This window comes from Notechis scutatus, chromosome 1 (assembly GCF_049901735.1).
Source record: "Notechis scutatus isolate UNSWTSFEM ecotype Mainland chromosome 1, rNotScu1.2, whole genome shotgun sequence".
Classification (NCBI taxonomy): Eukaryota; Metazoa; Chordata; class Lepidosauria; order Squamata; family Elapidae; genus Notechis; species Notechis scutatus.
Window position 1 is genome coordinate 222592132 of NC_142009.1, and position 21390 is coordinate 222613521.

General features: G+C 43.3%; 1 protein-coding gene and 1 long non-coding RNA gene across 2 annotated transcripts in view; one reads left to right on the top strand and one right to left on the bottom strand.

The window, feature by feature from the left end:
- The window catches only part of LOC148133197 (uncharacterized), a 5911-nt gene extending 4739 nt beyond the window's left edge, over positions 1 to 1172 (top strand). Inside the window, exons 2-3 of the long non-coding RNA XR_015747190.1 lie at positions 281 to 388; positions 494 to 1172. This is a non-coding gene — a long non-coding RNA (uncharacterized LOC148133197). The remainder of the gene's footprint in view (positions 1 to 280; positions 389 to 493) is intronic.
- The window catches only part of IGFBP5 (insulin like growth factor binding protein 5), a 40960-nt gene extending 24096 nt beyond the window's left edge, over positions 1 to 16864 (bottom strand). The window contains exon 1 of the mRNA XM_026665507.2: positions 15781 to 16864. Coding sequence (XP_026521292.1) covers positions 15781 to 16111 — 331 coding nt within the window. The 5' untranslated portion in view covers positions 16112 to 16864. The remainder of the gene's footprint in view (positions 1 to 15780) is intronic.
- Between the last annotated feature and the right edge of the window lie 4526 nt (positions 16865 to 21390).

Sequence of the window (21390 nt, forward strand, 5' to 3'; positions counted from 1 at the left end):
ATCCAAATAAACAGAGACCTTCTTTCCTGCAGCCAGCCTCCATTTTATTTCCAGCATCTTTTTTCCTGGCTTGGAACTGGACCAGATTTTTCTTCCAACATAGTGAAACCCACTCCCACCTCATCAGGCTGAGTTCAAATCCTAGTGATTTTATGAGCAGATCCCTTTCATACCAACAGTCAAGAAGTGGCTTGTCATGGACTTCTGGGGTATAAGTTCTGCCATTTCCTGGTGAATTCTCAACCAGAGATGTGACTCTGCTTATGTTTTTCTATTCCAGATCAGCTTGCTCCTGCCACCCAACTGGCCAATTTATTTTAGACTCCCACTACAACTGCACCCAAAGTACATTATTTTAAAGGGGAAAGTTGCTGGGGTCTTAAATATGGTAACCATTTTGGTTGTTTCTCTAAAATCTCTGCTTGTTAAGGCAGCTCCTAATTCAGCTGTTTCATTGATAACCCAACCTCTTTTTCTCCCTTCTGTTGAAAAGGCAGACCGACTGTCTCCACCAGCAACCATGCAGCTCAAACAAATGACACAGACAGACAGGTGGGATCTCAACAAAACAAAGTCTCAATCACACCCTATTCCTGAGCTCCTTCAACTCTTTTTCTGAAGTGGCTTCTCAGCATTCAGCAGGATGGACCCCCGGGGCAGCTGCTTGGAGGACATACACCTGGTGACTTTGGGAAACCCATTTACAATGTATTTATCCTGTTTGTTTATACAGTGTCTTTCTGTCCCGGTGTTTTGGCTGAAAGAGGGATTTCAACAAGATTCCTGAAAGGCAAGGACTGCAGGGTGGAGGAGTTGAGTGATAGATAGGTGGGTCCTTGAAACAGTAAGCTCCTTAAAAAGCAGGGTTTGGTCTCAAAAGAAGCATCATTATTTTCTTACATTTTGGTCCAGCCAAAGGATTGTTTTGATGGGGACGGGGTCTGATTCCATGAGAGCTAGCCAAATGTATAAGCCCTCAATGCCAGGAATTGCCAAACGTAATAGTATTTCTTGATTAACCAGCATAATCAAACCTATCACCAATCCAGTCCCTTTTCATTTCAAATATTGGCTGGAGTTCCAGAGCCGTCTGATCATTTTGCCAGTGAACTCCTCCAATCCCTGGAGGTGTGTGGCAAGAATGTACCACTTGGGCATGTTGTGTACATGTACATGACACGTAACGGTCATTTGTACTGCTAATGAATGACTATTTCTTTTAGATAACAGTGTAGTTCCTGGTTCTCTTTGCTACTTTCAGATTCATTCACTAAATGCCACTGATCTTGGTGGGTGAGGGCAGAGATATTCTATGTATACTTTTATTACTGGCCTCTATCATGTGCAAAGACTTGCAAATGGAAGGATATGCTGTTCAACATTGGCCAAGTAAATAGAACCAGAATATGGCTCATCTTATTTTTTTTGCAAGGGGTGATATCTGGCCTTGAGTTTGACACCTCTGCTTTAGAAAGTCAAGGCCTCTACCTGTTTGTGAATGCAAACTGCTCTGCCAGTAAAGACAGGCCACATTGAGTTGGAAAGCATACTTGGGCGGTCCTTGCAGTACATTTCGCTTTATGGTGCCAATCAAATTTCAATTTCTAATACGGTATGAGTTACTCAGCTTTAAAGCCTCTTCATTTATCACACCTTCTATAGGTGTTCCTGTTAATAATGTTACTAATTCCTACTTATAATCCATCTGTACACTTTTCCATATCTTTCTCTCCTCTCTTCCTACTAGTGGTACAGCAGGCAGAGACCGAGCAAAGAAAAAGCGGTAACTGAATGTTTAAAAACAGAAGTGACTTTATGCTCATTTATTTCTTTTGCTTTCCAATAACCCTGCTTTATTCAGCAGCTGGCTCTCTTTTCACAGTAGAGGATATTTTTGAGAAGGGCTATTCAGTATAGACAAGCCTTGTAGATCTGTTTGTTGTTTAGTGATGGTAACTATAGGAAAAGTAGTATCTCTACAAGGACAGCATTTAGCCTAGGCCAGGACACATGGCATAAATACTTTGGTTTTGATTCTTTCTCTGTTCATTTATAATAGCAATAGCATTTAGACTTATATACTGCTTCACAGTGCTTTACAGCCCCCTCTAGGCAGTTTACAGAGTCAGCATATTGCCCCCAACAATTTGGCTCATTTTACCGACCTCGAAAGGATGGAAGGCAGAGTCAACCTTGAACCTGGTGAGATTCAAACTCCCAAATTGCAGTCAGCCGGCAGTCAGAAGAAGTAGCCTGCCATACTGCACTCTAACCTCTGTGTCACCATGGCTCATAAGCTGCCAGAGAGGATTTGACCAAGGAATTTTGCTGCCCAAAGCTAAATAAATTGAAGTGGAAATCTGATGTCATTTAAAATTTGTCACCGAAGTATTCTCCACTAGATCTGAGGGCAGCCAGGTAACTTAGCAAGTCTTGGACATGCACACCTAGATCAATTTACTCATGGTTAATTGACCCATCCCTTATTCAGTCAACCCACTGAACCATAAACTCAAAATTAAGGTTGAGCTTTGTGCAAGACTCTTGGCCAGGAGTGGTCAAGAGCAACAGTACACATGTCATGACAGAAGGCTGCAAAGTAGATGTGGACCTACCATAGATGTGGGTGGCGGTTATGAGCTTTCTTTATCCTAAAAGTGGAATGTATCTTTTTTAGACCTTTTTCCAGCTCAAAACCTGCCCATCGGTTTTTAGACACAATCGGAGGGAGTGGGGGTGAGGCTCAAAAAATGGGGACTTGAGCAGCACATGTAGTTTTGGGATTGTAGGATTACTAAATTAGACTCAGAAGGGATGGTCTACTTTGTTATTTAGCACTTCACATGCCACAGTAGTCTCTAACATATTATTCCCATTTGTGCTTCCTCTTTCAGCTACTGCTGGTTCAAGTGGCTGTCTCAAGTTTTAACCTCATGATAAGGGCAACTCTACTCTGCAGAATGTTCTTTGCTTGAATGCTTGGTTCTGTTTTCATTAATTTGCATCTTATAAGGGGGTAATCCTTTCCCCTGAGACCAATGGTAACTTTACCTTTCCTAGGATGGCAGGGCACTGCCTGTTTATTCCAGCTGCCATCTGTTACATGCTATCTTCTCCTTAAGTTTCCTCCATCACCTACAGTAAAGGCATTGGTTGCCCAAGGGGAAAAATGGAGGGAGAAGAATGAGCCTGGCTGCCTCTTTAACAGTAGTTTGGTATGCAAAAGTCAGCAGCTGAAACTTTTCAAAGTATGTAGCTATATATTATCAAGTGTTAATTGCTGTAGATAAGACTGTTGTTAAACAGACAAGTGTAAGTGTAAGTTTACATCTTATATTCAGTTGTAAAATGATTTGTTTGAGTTGGGCTTACCCTATGGTGAAAGCTCAGCTGATTGAGATCCATTCCATAAACTACAGTCAAGTAAATCACAGGTTAGCTGGTTGTGTGACCACAGCTGCAGTCTCCTGTTGCAGAGCTGATCATTCTTTGTCTTTGTACTGTATAACACCCTATTCATCTAGCTGGGAGTCCTACAGAACTGCAGTCTGCTGCTGAAGCTGGTTTTAGCTAACTTCACCTAGTTCAGGGATGTCAAATTTGTGGCCCGCAGGCCAGATAGCACTAGCACTTAGACTTATATACCACTTTATAGTGCTTTACAGCCTCTCTAAGTGGTTGACAGAGTCACCATCTTGCCCCCAACAATTTGGGTCCTCATTTTACCCACATCGGAAGGATGGAAGACTGAGTCAACCTTGAGCCTGGTGGGATTTGAACTGCCAAATTGAAGGCAGCTGGCTGCGGCAGAAGTAGCTTGCAGTACTGCATTCTAACCACTGCGCCATAGATGCATCACATGCTGGCCCCACCCCCGCCCAGTTTAGCAAAAGGGGAAAAAAAGTCCCAATTCATCACGTGATGCCACCATGATGATGCGAGTTTGACACCCCTGACCTAGTTGGTCTGTTTATGTTAGAGAGTCTCTAGTCCAGGGCTCTCCAACCTTGGCCACTTCAAGACTTATGGACTTCAACTCCCAGAATTCCTCAGCTAGCAAAGCAAAGCAAAGCTGGCTGAGGAATTCTGGGAGTTGAAGTCCACAAGTCTTAAAGTGGCCAAGGTTGGAGACCCCTGTTCTAGTCTACTTAGTTTCTTCTTTTTTCTCAGGATAGATGGACTAGGACCAGGTCATGAAAGTAATATAACTGGTACTAATCTAGAAACCTGTGGTCATCTCTAAACCAGTAAATTTGATTGGAAAAGTAACAAATATAGCCGAAGATTATTCAGAATGCTACGAATTCTAGAACTGCCTAGGTCCCAAGAGAGAACTTTGGCCAAGGCAAAGATCTATCATACAGATAGGGCTGGAAGTTATATATAGGGAAGAGGCAAGCTTTGTCACTTTTCAGTGATGAAAATAATGGTGTTGAAAGAGACAGCTATAGTTGAGCTGATTGCCATTCTACAATAGTTTTAAAGTTTTCTTAACCAGAATAAATGTTATCTGTGTGAATGCAGTACCTGAATGTGGTAGTTTTTAATAGATGTTCTTTGTGGAAATTTTATGCACTACAGATCTAAATCTCTCACTATTCTTTAGCTCAGCTCCCAGGTGAAGAAACACAAGAATTGGTAGGGATGTACAGATGCTAGGAATATGTCTACTATGGATCACCCATATATTGAACTTTGCCAATACTGCCTCCATTCCTGGTCAATGCCGATCATCTGTCCTCTCTAACAATGGATGCTGAAACCCAACAGATGTTAATTTATTTTGCAGCTGCTCTCAGATGGTGTTGGAATGAAGAAAATTCTCCTTTAACACTGATACAGCCTAGGATGGCTTAAACTTGTCTCACTCATGGGCTGAGGATGATCTGAAGGCAATTTTGTGGGGATGCAGCAGAAAAAAAAGTTGTTCCTGTGTTAAGTAAAGCTGTGAAAGATTGGGATATAATTCACTCAATTGTTAGAATTAAGTCCTGTTGAGTTCAGGTTTACTAACTGTTAAGCAGCAAGCTAGTAGAGGAGTCTGACACAATAGAACTGAGTTTTACTTTTGCAAACTACAGGGAGCGAAAAGGGATGTTTTGAAGTCTTCTCTACAATTTTTTTTAAGGTCAGCAAGTTGAAAATTATCATAGACAGAAGCAAGCTGCAAAGAACTCTTTGATTTGCTAATGGCTGAGGTTAATTGAAATTGAACTTCCCACAAATTTGGGGACACACAGATTCCCTATCCTAATTCTAATGGCCGTACAGGGCAGGCCGCAGTTGGCTTTATTCTGAGTAAATCGCTTCCAGAATCTTCAGACTGGAACGGAAGCAGTTATTTAAGATATAAAATTCTCATCCTTTTGGGACTTGCTCCTTGATAGTGTGATGAAATACAGGCAGGAGAAGATTAACATTGCTGAACACTTAATAAAGAGGGCACCATATTGTTTTGAAGTCCACTTTTCAGTATCATCCATTACAGATTGTGTCAGACTGTGCAATGCTACAGTGCAAAAAAAGTAGAGGAATGCCGTCTTTGTCTCATCAGACATCATAACAACATAATAGGCTTTTATAAAAAGAGAATGGTGATGTGGGAAGTTGAAGAGCCAGAATAATACCCATTCTTCTTGGAAATGCAAACTAGGAAGACAATGCTCAAGTTAAATGGAAGCAAAGTGACTTCAGGCAGACCCATCATCTCAGGAAATTCAGGAAAATGCTATGGTCTTGAGATATCTCCAGTAAAATTTCCATCTAGGTAGTCTTTCCATCCAATTAAAAAGAACCCTTCCCTGGCTTGGCATCCAAATGTAATCATAGATAGCATACAGTTGATTAGCTAATTATGTCTGCATGCCATGTTTTTGAAAGAATGAGCACTTTGGCATCATAGGGTATTGGATGAGAATAGGCACAACCATAGACCTGTCTGCTGATTACCAGGTTACACTGGTTTGTTGAATAACTTATTATGATTTGATTTGCACAACATGCTCAACTTCAAGCAGGCAAATCATTTTTTGCTTTAGGACAGTCTACAAACCCAATTCCTAAACCCACAAGAGTACCACACAAGTTTTAGAACTGGAGCTGTTTAGGTGTCTTTTACAATAATATGATTTGCAGGCATTTGTGGATGTAGAGATTTGTCTCCAGTGTATCACTCAGAATCTGTCCTGCTTAAAGTCTACCATGGGAACATCATGCTCCTACATTTTCTCTCTTGCTCACAAATGAAACAGCCTTAAGATACATTTATACGTGCAGCCCTCCCCCTCACCATCTTATTCTATATTTAATTATTCTTTATAATCCTATTTACCTTGTACTTTCTGCCTCCTTGGTTTCATTGTGAGTTGGCCTAGAGTCAGTCTGGTGTCAGGCAGTGCATAAGTGGAATAATTGAACAAAGATATGAGTAAATAAATACTAAGGCCAGACTATCCCAGCACAAGATTAAAAGTGTACAAAATCTGTGATATTTAGTCTCTCGTATTCTTGGAAGCAAGCTTAGATGTTCTGTGCTAGATATGACCTGAGATGTACTTTGGCAGAAGAGGCTGGAGGGAAGGATGGGCATGTTCTCCCCTTGGGTCATCAGCAGGAATCTATCACAGCTATTTCTGCCCTCTCCATTAGCACTGGACTTTTTCTAGTTCTTTGCATACTTTTCATCTCCTTCCCACTATCCATTTTTTAAAAAAAACCAACTTCTTTCTAGGCTTCTAACAATGCAGGTGTGGAAAGAATGGTGGCTTATTCAAAAAAAACAAAAAAACCACCATCTATTTTATACAAGGAAAAAGAGGGGCATTACGGTGCAATTCAGCTTTAATGGTGTTCTCACATGACTTACTTTGGGGGAGAAGAAGAGTGTACTCAATGTACTTCAGTGTCATTATATTCAGAAACAGTATCTGAATGTTGAATTGGGCTCTTCATGATTGTTGGTCAGTTTCAGCCATTTAGGAATCAAAATACCTGTAGAAGATCGGATGCCCAGCAGCTATTAATTAATGCTAGGATCCAGCTACAATACAGTACATGTCCAAAGATGGGAGGATTTGCTTCTCTGCATTTATTCTTACTCTGATGTCCTGGCCAAGTCTTCAAGCATGCCTTGATAAAGTTCTGAATTGAACTTTAGAGTTCAAGACTTTAGAGCAGCAAAGCTAAAGGAGAACAGTTAATCTCCTTACCTATACTGACAGGTATGCTAATAAATCAGGACAACATAACAGGAACTAATTCAGTATAGGAAATCTTGGACTTACAACAGTTCATTTAGTGACCGTTCAAAGTTATAAGGGCACTGAAAAAAGCAACTTAAGATCATTTTTTTTCACATTTGATGACTCTGGTAGCATCCCTATGGTCAATATTATTTACATTTGGATGCTTGACAGCTGACTCACGCTTATGATGGTTGCAGTGTCTCAAGGATTAATGTCATCCCCTTTTGCGACCTTCTGACAAGCAAACTCAATGGGGAAACCAGATTCACTTAACCGGGTTAATAAGTTACGAACTGTAGTGATTCACTTAACAAAGGTGGTGAGAAAAGTTGTGAAATGGGGGCAAAGCTCACTTAACAAATGTCTCATTTAGCAACATAAATGTTTGGGCTCAATGGCGGTCATAAGTTGAGGACTACTTGTATAGCCAGGACAGGACTGGGAACCCACCTTAGTATATTTTTGGAAAGATTGTTTTATTTAAGAACAAGTGGACATGCTTGGATTAAGCAATGGGGAAAAGCCCTCAGAAGAGAAAGCTCATTTTAGTGAAAGTAGCCTGGAGCTTAAGAAATTGTTTTGATTCAACCTTTCCTATCCCCTCCTGCTGCTGAACTGGCAGCTCTTTAGCAGGAATAGCAATAGCATTTAGACTTATATACAACTCCACAGTGCTTTATAGCAATAGCAATAGCACTTAGACTTATATAGTGCTTTACAGCCCTTTTCTAAGCGGTTTTACACAGTCAGCGTATTGCCCCCAACAATCTGGGTCCTCATTTTACCCACCTCAGAAGGATGGAAGGCTGAGTCAACCTTGAGCTTGGTGAGATTTGAACTGCCCATTTGCAAGCAGCCGGTAGCCAGCAGCCAGCAGCCAGCAGCCAGGAGAAATAGCCTGCAGTACTGCACTCTAACCACTGCACCACTGTGTGGCTCATAGACCTTTATCTTCTACCATGTCAGGATGTTGGGCAGGTACTAAAGGTATATTTATGCAGCTGATAATAGCCACCTGGAGCAATGGTGTAAATCAGCTGCTGACATACCGCTGACCAGTGAAGTCAGTCCAAACATTTCCTAGCATCTCCCAGGAAAAATTCAGAAAGATTCCTTCTGCAAAACTCCTGGAAAGGCCCCTGTTGTCAGTGCAAAGTGGAGAACGGATTGATTTGTTGCTCAGTGCAAGTGCTAGGTTTTTTTTTCTTCATCAATGAACAGGTCTTTTTTGGAATTTGAATGTTTGACGAGAACTCACCCCTCATCCCCTTTTTGTGCATGGAACTAATGGAAGGGTGGGGCCACCATTCTCTCACCCAAGGAAACACAGTCACGTTTCCCAGCTCTTTGGTTATCCCTGTGCTGCTGTGCAATAATCAAATGACATGAAATCATCTGCTGCAACAGTGGTTTTATGTTATTTGCAGAAACCTGTTCCCGTATTAGAAATCCAGGTGATGCTTTTTCCCCTCTCCATTTCTCCACAAAGGACAAGAAATTCAACTTTCCTGCTCAGACCTGATGGATTAAACTTCTCAATTCCCCCCCCCTCACCCTCGTATATATCATAGCAGATTAAACAAAGGGGAAAAAAGAATGGAGTTTTTCCAGTTTCTTGGGGGAGCCATGGGCCTGTTCCTACCAGCCTTGGTTATTACCATACATGGATCTGAAGCTTGTGTGGTAAGAAAGAAAAGCACCCAGCTAGAATCGAGTGGTTGCATCCCAGATAGCACATCTTCAACCTTGCAGAAAGCATGCCATTTACTTGCTCCCATGACCTTTGCCCCAACTCTCACCCTGCCAACCCTCAGGTCACCCCCCCCCCCACAACTTTCCTTCCCCCATTCTGACTCTGCACCTGCCTTGCATATCAGTCACAGATGCTCCTTTGCTGCTGTTCTGACTGTGAGCATTTGAACAGAGGCTGCAAGAGGACACACTGCCTGAGGCCGAAGAAAATAGGAGGTATACAGCCTAGCAGGACAACCTTCCTGGTTCTTTTGCAAATACGAACCCAGAAAAACTGGGGCATTTTAAAAGGTATGTTATAAGGCAACCTTCTTCCAAACAACCGCTTGGCTTCACTCTCAATCTCACGAATCAGGAGTCTACTCAAGAGTCTGTTGGCTTCTTCAGAAGCAAAAATAAAAAAATAAATGTGCAGGAGGGGAAGTGAACGTGGAACAGAAAATTTGGGGTTTTGAGACACCTCCCCAGTAAATAGTGTTGGGGATCCAAAGAAGTCATGGGTGTTAAACTTGCTGCATCATGTCGCCATCATGTGATGTATTGAGACTCCCCTCCCCTTTGTGGGGTGGGTGTGGCCTGTGCATGATGCATGATGCATCCACCCCTTGGGCCGCCAGTTTGACAATTCCTGAAATAAGCAGCCCTCTATTTTTCTGCAGTGTTCTATAAACTGCACCAAGTTGTGCCAGTCTAAATGAGCATCGTACCACACAGGCAACAAATGTATGTAGCTAAAGATATAAATAGGTGGCAGGGATCATTAATCACTAGGCTCCTCACCTAGACAGGCCATCCAGTAATTGTGGTTGGCAAAGTAGCATTTATGGTTTCCCCGTGACTTGTTTAACAAATCATGATTATTACAAGTACGTTTGGTTTGATCCAAATGTGAGCTATTTGAACCAAGACACTGCCCTAGAGCAGGGGTCTCCAACCTTGGCAACTTTTAAGACCTGTGGACTTCAACTCCCAGAGTTCCTCAGCCAGCTTTGAAGTCCACAGGTCTTAAAGATTTCTGGGAGTTGAAGTCCACAAGTCTTAAAGTTGCCAAGGTTGGAGACCCCTGCCCTAGAGAATGGTAGCTTCTCTTGGCAAGGAAGTAGCAATGGATGCAGAGCAGGGGACTTTTCATTTCGGAGATCTGACAAAATAGAACAGGCTCTTTTGCTTTCAATAGAAGGCTAAAGGAGGACCACTGTAATGTAAGTGACATATCTTGGAATTCCCTCCTGTTTGCAATATTGGAAGGGGCAAAAACCTCAGTTTCTTCTGCACTCAGCCATCCTCACAAGTTACACGCCCTAACAATGTACAGTGAGACAATCTCTTCTGCTGCAAACTTTTCTCCCTCCCACTTTTTACTGAGCAAGTTAAAAATGCAGGGTATGATAATAACTCACCGTTGCTCTTGCTTTTAAGTAGTAAACATAGGCTTGGACTACTAACTGCCTCCTCAAAAGTTATGTTAGAGAACAGTTAGTGTTCTCTAACTTAAGGAAGTGGTAGAAAAAAAAAGAAAATCCAGGACAGCAATTGCAGGTAGTCCCCAGCTTACAACTATTTGTTTAGTGACCGTTCAAAGTTATAATGATATTGCAAAAATGACTTATGACCGTTTTTTCACACATACGACTGTTGCAGCATCCCTTCTCCCCCCACCCCACAGTCACATGATCAAAATTCGGATGCTCAGCAACTGGCATGTGTTTATGACAATTGCCATTGTCCTGGGGTCATGTGATCACCTTTTGCAACTTTTGCAACTTTCTCAGGAGCAAAATCAATGGAGGAAGCCAGATTCACTTTAACAACCATGTTTCTAGCATAACGAGTACAGTGATTCACTTAACAACGGTGGCAAAAAAGGTCGTAAAATGAAGCAAAGCTTGCTTAACAACTGTTTTGCTTAGCAATGGGAATTTGGGGCTGAATTGTGATCGTAAATCGAGGACTACCTGTACAACCTGGAGCATGCTGTGTTTTATTTCTTCCACCGAGCTGCAATTGCAGCATGTGGCCACCAGGGCTGGCTTCTGTAACCACTGCAAGTGTGGACAAAGCCTTTCTCTCTCCGGTGTGGATGATTTTGAACAAGAGCTAAACGTTTAAAGAACTTCGTGGGGAATCCTTTCAAAGGCATCAAAAGGGAATCAAAAGTCCCCACCCAAAACCTCCCAGGGTATGAGAACTAGAGGAACAGATTTTTAATCATACCACCTTCCTTTTTACCTATTTTTCTATATGCAGGAAAAATATAAAAACCACCTTGGAGGAGAAGTATGTGGAGCGCACCCACATACTGCATACAATATGGTGGGAATAAAAACCCACGTGTGTTGTGTTTGCAGTTAAAAGAGCATGAAGAAATGAATAGAACAGACACCATATATGGTTGGGGCGAGATTAACCAGCAACTATACCAGAGAAGTTAAGACGTAGAGATGATCTAGTCCTACCCCTAGCTCAATGCAGAATCCATAGAGGATTTTTTTCATACATTATCACCCAGGATTGGTTTGAAGACCTCCAAGAAAAGCAAACTCATTACATCTTGTGGCAATCTATTTCACCAGCTTCATAGCTTGAACCCTGGTTCTCATCCTGTCCCCTGGGGCAATAGGGCATAAGTCCACTTCTCTGTGAGAAACTCTTTGGATCAGGGGTCCCCAAACTGGGCAACTTTAAGACTTGTGGACTTCAACTCCCAGAATTCTTGGCAATTAAAGTTGCCCAGTTTGGAGACCTCTGCTTTAGATATTTAGATATCGGAGGCTTATTGCTATTTGTTTTCCTGGAGCGGATGTTCTTCTGTGTTGCTTCATCCCACGGATCTAAAGTCAGTGAAGTTTTTAATGATCTCCTCGCATATTTTATAGTCCGTCCAAATGGAAATCATAGGTGGAAACAAAGCAAAAACAGGCGCTCCTTGTTATTTTTAAAAGTGCTTGATTCCCATTTAGACAGAGCCTTGACGTTTACCCTTTTCATTGTTATCCAGGACAGGGCCAATTCTGATGAATAACCCCAGCCAGGACTCACTCCTTGAAGTCTTCTCCAACCTTGGCACAAGTTTTTGAGTTCAAGTCAAACTTTTATTTTTTCCCCTTCACCAGTTGCTTAGAAACATGCCTTCAAAAATATACTTCACAGTTCTCACATTTTGCTGTTCTGAGGCTAAGAGGTTCTCTCCCAACTCTTGCCCTCAAAAGAATCCTGCTTTTTTAAAACACACACACACACACACACACACACACACACACACAAAAGAGAGAGAGCAGACATAAATATCTGATTACATATGAACCATCCATTCCCATCAAGCTTCTGTATTTGGGTAAAGAAGTCCTTGGTGGTCCACCTTTAACATTATTGGATTAAAGTTGAACTGAGAAGCAAAACAAAGTATTTTGAAATTAATTTACAAGATTTGGGAACAGAGAACAAGGTGACTGGCAAGCTGATGGAACAGCAGAGTATTTTTAAGGGAAGAGCTATTTAGAAATTAGCAGCTCCCTTAAAATATTTCAAAACCTTTGTTGAGACTCTAGAAAGAGTGCAGAGAAGAGCAACCAGGATGACTAGGGGACTGGAGACTGGAGACTAAAACATATGATGAATGGTTACAAGAACTGGGCATGTCTAATCTAGTGAGGAGAAGTACCAGGGGAGACATGATAGCAGTCTTCCAATATTTGAGGGGCTGCCACAGAGAGGAAGGGGTCAAGCTATTTTTCAAGGCACCTGAAAGCCAGACAAGGAATAATGGATGGAAACTAATCAAGGAGAGATTCAACCTAGAAATAAGGAGAACCTTTCTGACAGTGAGAACAATGAACCAATGGAACAGGTTGCCTTTGGAAGTTGTGGGAGCTTCATCACTGGAGGCTTTCAAGAAGAGACTGGACTGCCATCTGTCAGAAATGGTGTAGGGTCTCTTACTTGGGCAGGAGGTTGGACTAGATGACCTACAAGGTCCCTTCCAACTCTGTTAATCTAATCTAATCTAATCTAATCTAATCTAATCTAATCTAATCTAATCTAATCTAATCTAATCTGTCAGGTATCTCAAGAAGATATTGATAGGTATCTAAATATCCAACCTGAGGGGCAAAGAATATGAATTGGTCTATCCCAGTTGTTTCCCTTCATTTTAATAATGCATGCTACCAAGGACAATCTGGTTGGTGAGGATCTGACTCTTGATTGTTTCTGATTGTTTCCCAATTGTTTCTGATGCCTCCTGATATAGAAGGCATCAGAAACAATTGTGTACCACAGATCAGCAGCCTAGCAACCTGCAAACCTCCCGCCGTTTCATCCAAGGTTCATAGTCACTCAGCAGAGGTTAATGGAGCCATCCTTTGTGCCATATTTGTTCTATTTGTCAGTAATTTCTTAAACCATAACGCAACTGATAGACAAATTCAGATATTTCATTTATGTGGAAAAGACAGAAAGAAAAACAAGTGATTCGGATGCATTGGCCGAAGCCATACGTGCTATGCCATGGTTTGTCAATTAGTAAATAAGCTACAGTGGGCTGGATCATTAGAAGACAGTAAGCCATAACCCTGGTTCAAAACTCCCCTGGTTGGCTGTGAACAATACATTTAAGCCCCACCACCCCCTGAGTTAAATGGTGTACTATAATATATAAACCTCTGGACTCCTTTCGGTCAAGGATGACAATGATTTTGCCTCCCCCTTCAGGAAACAGTATAAAAAGCTCTTTCAAACAGCCACAGGCAAGCGAGGGAAGTGCCATGTTTTGCTTAATCACTCTTTGGTCTTCACAAGACATGCATCAGCTTGTGGCCACTGGGCTGACACACACCGCTTTGGAGCACCTGCTGCTCAGCTGGGACCAGAAAATGTGTGTGCGGAGGAGGGGGGAGAGTTGTGTGCATGTGTGTGGGGAACAGAGGGCAAGAAAAGGGCAGATAGACAAAAATGCAAGGGTGTATTCAGATTAAATCCAAACTCAAAATTGCTGCAGGTTTCAGCAGTCTGTAAGGGGCACTGTTGTAACTCTAAAGAGAGGAGAGTGAATTGCTCAACATTGCTGTTGCTTTCCCTAAAGGTAATGATTTTACTTATGTTCCTGGCCCGAATTCTTGCACACACATGCACATATGTGCTCACCATCTAAAGAAGCGCAAATGAGTGCAAGGAGGATATTTTACTTAGCGTCAGCGCTAATAGTTCTTTGCATAGTTTCCTGAGTTTCCACGGCAAAAAAATCAAAATTAAACCTTCTCCTCTCTTCCTCCCACCCCTCCATAAGACTATAGTAGTTTGACCAAAATGTCTGGCTTTAACTTCTCCCCCCTCCTCCCCCCCAAAAATAGCAATTGAAGTTTGGCAAATGTGTTGATTTTTTTTTTTAAAAGAAACTTTTGCTCTGCCAAACGAAATGACAACCAAACTGAACCAATGCTTTAAAAGAAGAGATGCAGGGTGGGTGCGTGTGAGGAGGTGGGTGGGTGGGGGAAATACAATGAATGGAGCAAGATTTATTGAGGGTTAGGAAGAGGCTTATAGCTGCTGTTCTTCACTGGTTAGACGCAACAAGCATTCCCTGGACGCTGGATTTTGCAGAAGGGGACATCTGATAAAAAGAGTGGCTTTTGTTTTTTGGGGGGGAGGGGGCCGGAGGGGGGACAGAGAAGAAAAGAAAGAAGCTCTCTGGACTTTTGGTATGGAGAGAGGAAGAAGAGGAAGGGGGCTGCTAATAAGCCACGAAAAAGTAGTGTCAGGATTGGACTTGAGGGTTTCTTCCTGGGCAAGAATGCGGACCCAGGTTTCTTTTCGAAACTCTCTCCCCTCCCTCCCAACTCTTTTTCATTATTTTGTTGCACCTGTTTCATTTCGATGCCACCCTGCCTTCCCTTGCAACAACCTACAGATGGAGTCAGAGGGAAACTCAAGTCTGAGGATGGGAAGGGGCTACAGATACAGGTACGAAAAGTCAAGTCAAATGGGACTCACCTGGCTATTGGTGTTGCCGCATTGATGCAAAGGGCGCTACATATTGATTCACAAAGGCTTGCGAAGATAGACTGCTGCTAAGCCTTGCACTGTTGGGGGAAGGGTCATGGTGATGGAGATCCAGGGGTAAGTACCAAAGGTGGTCATTTGTAGAATTTGGGGACTTAATCTTAATCTAAACCCCCTCCTTCTTTCAGATGGGACTATGCATTTACTTCAAAATGGGGGGAAGCTGGCACCCTCTCCTTTTTTTAGGGATGTTTTGTTCATTTCCCCCGGGTGCCCCAAATTATCTGCCCCAAAGCTCCTGTCAATCCCAACAGATGGGGGTGAAGAAGGTGTTTGGCTTGGGCTGCAGAGAGGAACATAAGCAAAGATTGAAGGAGATGTGATGTTTGAATGTCAAATGCAGGGAGGGAAATTCATTAGAGAGAGAGAAACCAGGGTCTAGTCAGGGGTAACAGAAGTTATGGAAGATGAGAAAGCACTGGGAAGACTCTGCTGGGGGAAGGAAGGGGAAGATAGCTCCGGAGAAAGAGAAGGAGCACTGCAGAAGACAAGTAGGAAGGGAGGAGAATGCCAGAGAGGCACCAGATCCTGAGCATTAATCAGATTAAGCAAAATGACGCGATGATGCCTAAGCTGGCTTGAAGGAAGTAAAGATGTCCAGAGGATGCTCAGTGAATGGTAGCAGGCAACAAACAGACAGGGGAGCCCTCTCTCCCACCTCCTCGTCCCTGCCAGCAGAAGAAAGGAAAGAAAGGAAGCTGAGCCCAGGGCCCAGGGCAGGACTCACCATTCTTAGCTTGTTCTCGGTAACTCTTCTCATTGAGGCAGACCCCTCGGCCATGGAGCAGGGCGTGCAAGGGCTTCTCCTCGCCTTGACGTGGCAGGCAGCGCAAGCCTTGGGCGCATCGCTCTGTGTACACCCCACAGGACTGCCCTTCAGCCAGGGCGCATGTCATGCAGCATCCACAACCGGGCTCCTTCACCAACTCGCAGCCCACAGGACTGGGAGGGCACATGGAGAGGGCTTTCTCGTCACAAGGTTCACAGTGCACAAAGGAACCCAAGCCCTGCGAAAGCCCCAGGCACAGAGACACGAGCAGCCCCTGCATCAGGAACATCTTCAAGGCTTTCTTGTCAGGCGCAGGAGTTGCGAAAAGAAAAAACAAAGTTCTTTTTTTGAAGACCAAAAAAAAAAAAAAAAGCCCCTTCTCCTTTAAGATTCCAAGAGAGGCTTAATCAGAATGTTGGAAAAAGAACACCTAGATTGCTATAAAAGAAAGGCTATCACAGGTTTGTCTGCAGCTGACAGTTGCAAAGAACTACAGATGCAACAGGTTGGTAATTTCAAAAAAGAAAAAAAAAAGTCACCAGAAAAGGGGTTAAAAAATTTTTAAAGAGCAAGAGTAGCTTTGGCGCGGCTGCACAAAGAAGTATAAAATAATCCACACGCCCCACTAAAAAGCAAAGTCTGCAAGAGGCTGGGGAGGAAGCAAAGAATTGAACAAGCTTCTTTTCGACTGTCCTGATATGATCTGCAGCAATTTTTTTTTAAAAAATGTCTGGAGTTGCACTAAAGCAGGTAAAGCTGAGCTTTGTCAAAGAAGAGATTTGGGACTGGCTGATTTTTTTTTTTTTTTTTTGGTTAAAAAAAAAAAGACCCCTCCTTTTCCTAGATTGGGTTAAAAACAACAAAGAGGTTTTCTGTTGAAGGGTTTTTTTTTTTTTTTACAAAGTCTCTTTGACAAAGAGAGCAAAGGAGGAAGAGGAAAAAGAAAAGAATTCCACTTTGTAGATCTCCCAACACTTTCCCCCTGGAGAAGTTTCTAAAGAGACTGAATAGTGCCGAGCAGGCATGTCTTTTAAATAGACTGCCCCTGGCTGCCTGCCAGACCCTTGCTGCAATCTGAGATCCCAATGACACCTCAGCCTGAATTGGTGCCAGGAACCAGGGCAAGCTCAGTGCACACTCCAAGTGTGTGTGTGTGTGTGTGTGTGTGTGTGTGTGTGGAGGGGAGGGAGTGGGGTGGGGTGACTGTGCAGCTTTTGACTTCTAGGCTTCTAACGCACACCACCCAAAGGCATCCAATTGCCACCTTTACACTGTGCAAGAAGAAAAAATAAAATCAAGTGTGTGTGTGTGTTTTTTTTTCCCCCTCTTTAAACTGCAGGGAATTTTTTCTTTCTTTCTTTTTCTCAAAACGTTCAGAAGTTCAGGCTCAACTGGTGTCATGTTTATTCTCAGTGCCCCAAATTGTAAACACGTGTAGGGAACACTTTGGAGCAAATTTCATTCAACTCGTTGGGATTTTATTCTGAGTAGGTTTATGCAAGAATGGAGGAACATATCAGATAGCCAACTTTTTCTTTATTCTTTTTTTTTTTTGGTTGAGGACAAATTTATTTCTATAATAGCCATAATGTGTAGGAGTTTGATAGTGCTTATCTCTATGCTGTGAAAAGCTGTATCAGCCACGTTTCTGAAAGCATAGAAGCAAACCAATCATAATTGCATGTAGTTAGCTAGCAATGTTAACTATGAAAGTGTAACTTTGATCCAGTTACCACTACCTTGCCATCACTACATGCTCCATGCCCAAAAAACACATGCCCAAGGGCAACGTTGTGCAGACTCTTGTTGTCAGGCAGGGATGCATTGCACCTAGGCTGTAAACTAAGGGGGTTCCTTGCAGGATGAAGTTTACACCTCATCTTGGAATCAACTCTGACTTCATGGGTTTTTCAGGTGATGGGCGTGGCTATATATGGCATGATATGGTCTTGCAAGACTAAGGCCTGTGTGGTGGATTTCACTTAATGTGCAATTTGTCCTCGGAGGCTGAGCCCCTGAGGCTTTTGTTGCCATTCTGTGTTTGGATGTAGGAGATAGACTGAGATAGATACGTGATAGCCTCCTCCCCCTTCACCAGAACAGACTTAAATTGAAAGCAGGAACTGGGGACAGAGAGGAGCGGGGGAAGAAGAATCCATGGAAGTGAACCCTGTGGGGAGGGGAATAGGTTACAGTATATAACAAGCGGGCGGTGGGGGGGGGAGGGTTGACTGGTAAGGCACATGCTACAAACGTTTTTTTCTTCTTCCACCTTTCTCCTCGCAAAACATTCCAAAGCATCCCACAACTTGGAAAAGTTTTTGATTCTAAGTGATCAGGTGATCGCTTGAGCTACGACAGAACAATACTCTGCTCTCTTCTTACTCACAGACAGGACGAGGAGTATTAATTGCCTTCCCAGGACCCTAAAATTCAGTAACACTTTAGAAAAAAAACAAACTACAGTCCCCTTTCTTTCTTTTCAAACTTTTCCTCTCTTAACCACACGCAGTATAGCCCAAGCCTGCTGTAGTTTTGCCTATTGCCTAAATTCTGGAAGGGAGGCATGAATCTTTTAATGGGCATCTGTGTGATTGAGATGGATTTTTGTTTGTTTGAGATCACGAGCAGACTTCTCCACTCTTCCTCCTTCAAGTTAGATGCCAAGCTCTCTTGCAGCCTGGACAGACCTGTGCCTGCATTACCTTATTTCCGCCACTAGAATGCACCCTAATCTATGATAAATCCTTGAGCCTCTCTGCAAAATGTATTTTAATACTTTTCTGCTAACCTGACTTGTACTGAAATCCTTTTTTTACCTTACTGCTTGAGGATTGCCTCAAATTCTCTCTCCCACTTAGATGTGATTATAGCCCACAAAAATTAATGAAGCAATTGGGGGGAGCGGGGGGGCATGGAGGAGAGCGACTTGCCCAAATAGTGGTCAGTTTCTTTCTCTATGTGGATTCTGGCAAATCTCCAGAAACTAATGGAATACTAGCCCCTTTGATGATTCATGAGGTGTGGCTCTGTTTTCTCTGATAGAGGCTCTGTCTTGAAATGCCATGTGACAGGCAGAAACTCAACGGATGCAAGCCTATGCAATGTTGCAGTTCCAAGCGGGAGATAAGAACATGGAAGCAACTGTCTGTTGCCTCTGAAGGTGAGTTTACTGATCCTCCGTGGTGGGTACATGCCCATCCCACATGTACAACACCTTGTCTTGTTCCCTGGGCACTTTCCCACCACTGTTGGGCATTTGACAAGTATCTCCTCATCACAAAGAGTTTTGCTTCTGAGTCCCTCCTAGCTAAATCCAGGAAGACAATTCACATTCCAAGCATTTGTGGAATATGTTGGAAGTTAAAACCCACCCTTCTCCTAGAAAAATGAAATATTTTAGGATATATTAAAAAGGCAGAATATTTCCCCTAAAAGAGAAGTAGAAACTTAGAGAGGCAGAAACTCACTCCCCCACCACCTTTGTTAACGGGCCATTGAGGCCTAGGCCCATCTATTCTACATAACAAAGATCTACCTCCTTCAGGCAGAGCCATTTAACTGCCCTTCATTGTACCACCCACCAAGTTTCAACCAAACTTAGCACACGGACAACCTACGAAGCTAGCTATGACCTCTGACAGCAACCAATCAGGATGCTCTTTCTGTGCCCCAAGGAAGTTCAAAGCCCAAAGAGGGCATAAAACTTGGGTGCTCTCAGCATCTCTTTCCTTTTTTTCTTCGCCCAAGAGCTCCAAGGCATGTGATCCTGTTCATCAATAAACCTTTCCAAGCAACTTCCGTGAATCCAGTGTCTTTTCCCCCACTTGGAACCAGGGGTGGGATTCTATTGGTTCGGACCGGTTCAGGCGAACCAGATGTTAAATTTACATCTGGTTCACCAAACCAGTATTTCAACTGACCGGCTGGCCCCGCCCACCCCACTCCTCCCAGGAGTCTCCACGCAGCCCATTTTCGATGGAGGTAAGTGCAGGGTCCGCGTGGAGGCTCTGGGAAGGGGAAAATGGGCCTTCTGGAAGTCCAGAAACGGGCCTGTTTCCAGCTTCTGGAGGGCCTCCTGAGCCCAGGGGAAGGTGTTTTCGCCCTCCCAGAGGCCGGGGGAGGGTGAAAATGGGCTCCCCCAAGTTCTGGAGACTCACTGGAAACGAGAAACAGGAATTTCCGGTAGGACACGCCCACCATGGCCATGCCTCCCCAGCAACTGGGCAGCAAACCAGTTGCTGGGAGTTTTGAATCCCACCCCTGCTTGGAATGGACCCAGAAGGATATGTCTTCCAACAGGCCTAATGGACAAGAGTTATTTCTTTTTTTTTTCACACCAAGGAAAAGGACTTCTGAATAAGCAGAGGTCTGGGTCTATCTTATACTTTTCTTACCCATCTTACTTGCCAAATGACCAAGAAGATCTTGGTCTACTTTATCCACAGAAATCTAATGCTGATGCTTTTCCCAGCAGAAAGATAAGCATTTTCAAATCATTCCTTGAGGCAGAGAAGGTGTAGCCGCCTCCTGCATTGGCTGATCCTGCTGTCAACCTGGTTTTGATGCTGAGTGTTCTGACCCAAGCCTCGTTCAAAGCAAACACCAAACAGAGATAGAAGCAAAACCTTTTTAATGCTTCTCTGTGAATTCCGTTCATTCACAGTAAAACGCTATTAAAAACTAATTGTCCCAGATAAGAACAAGCCTTGCCAAGGTTGTGCAAGGCTGCCAAGAACACTAGATTAAATTGCATGGAAATAATCAAAACTAAAAGTCTCCAAACACAAACCAGGATAGTCTGAACCTCCACAAGACTTGAAGTGCAAGGACTTCTTTGCTTCCTGCAAAGAATCCCACCTATGAGTGCTGGCTTTTATCCCTTAAGGGAGGGGCCATCACCTTGCAGCCAAACTCCCGAGTCCGCCCGTGCTGCTGCAGCTGCTCTTTCCTTTGAGCAGCCCTGCGTGCACACACACTGGGCACAGGCTCCTCGGGGACCTCTTCATCACTGCTGCCAGCCTCCACAAGCTCCAAAGGCAGCACTCCACTCTCTGATAGTCCTGGCCCCATCCCTGCATCACACGCAGGCCACTCATCCGAGTCCTCACTCTCTGAGACCTTAGCCATCTGCATGCGCTGCCGGCGAATACTGAATGGCAAATTGGCCATCGCTCTGTGGTTAATAATACTTTTTGATCTGCCTTAGATGAAGCCTGTGTTTTTTTAAAGCAGACATTGGAAATAGGTAGCTTCCCAGATGCTTGTCTTCATTTCCCATGGTCTTTTTCAACTGAACATAACAGTGGCAAAGATGGATGTTAGGAATCCCACTACACCTGTAGAATCATATGGCAGCTTGGAGGAGAGGGGAGTTCTGAAATTTTGGAATGGCATCCATGAATCTATGTGCCTTTATCAATTTTGGTTGGAGTATTTGCCAATCAGTATCAAATCTGCCCATGTTCTGCATGCAGGGGTAATTTCCAGGATAAATTGCTATGTCCTGCATTGGCTTAGTACCTCTGCATGTGTTGGATTCTTACCTCTGTCAACTCAGGCTATACT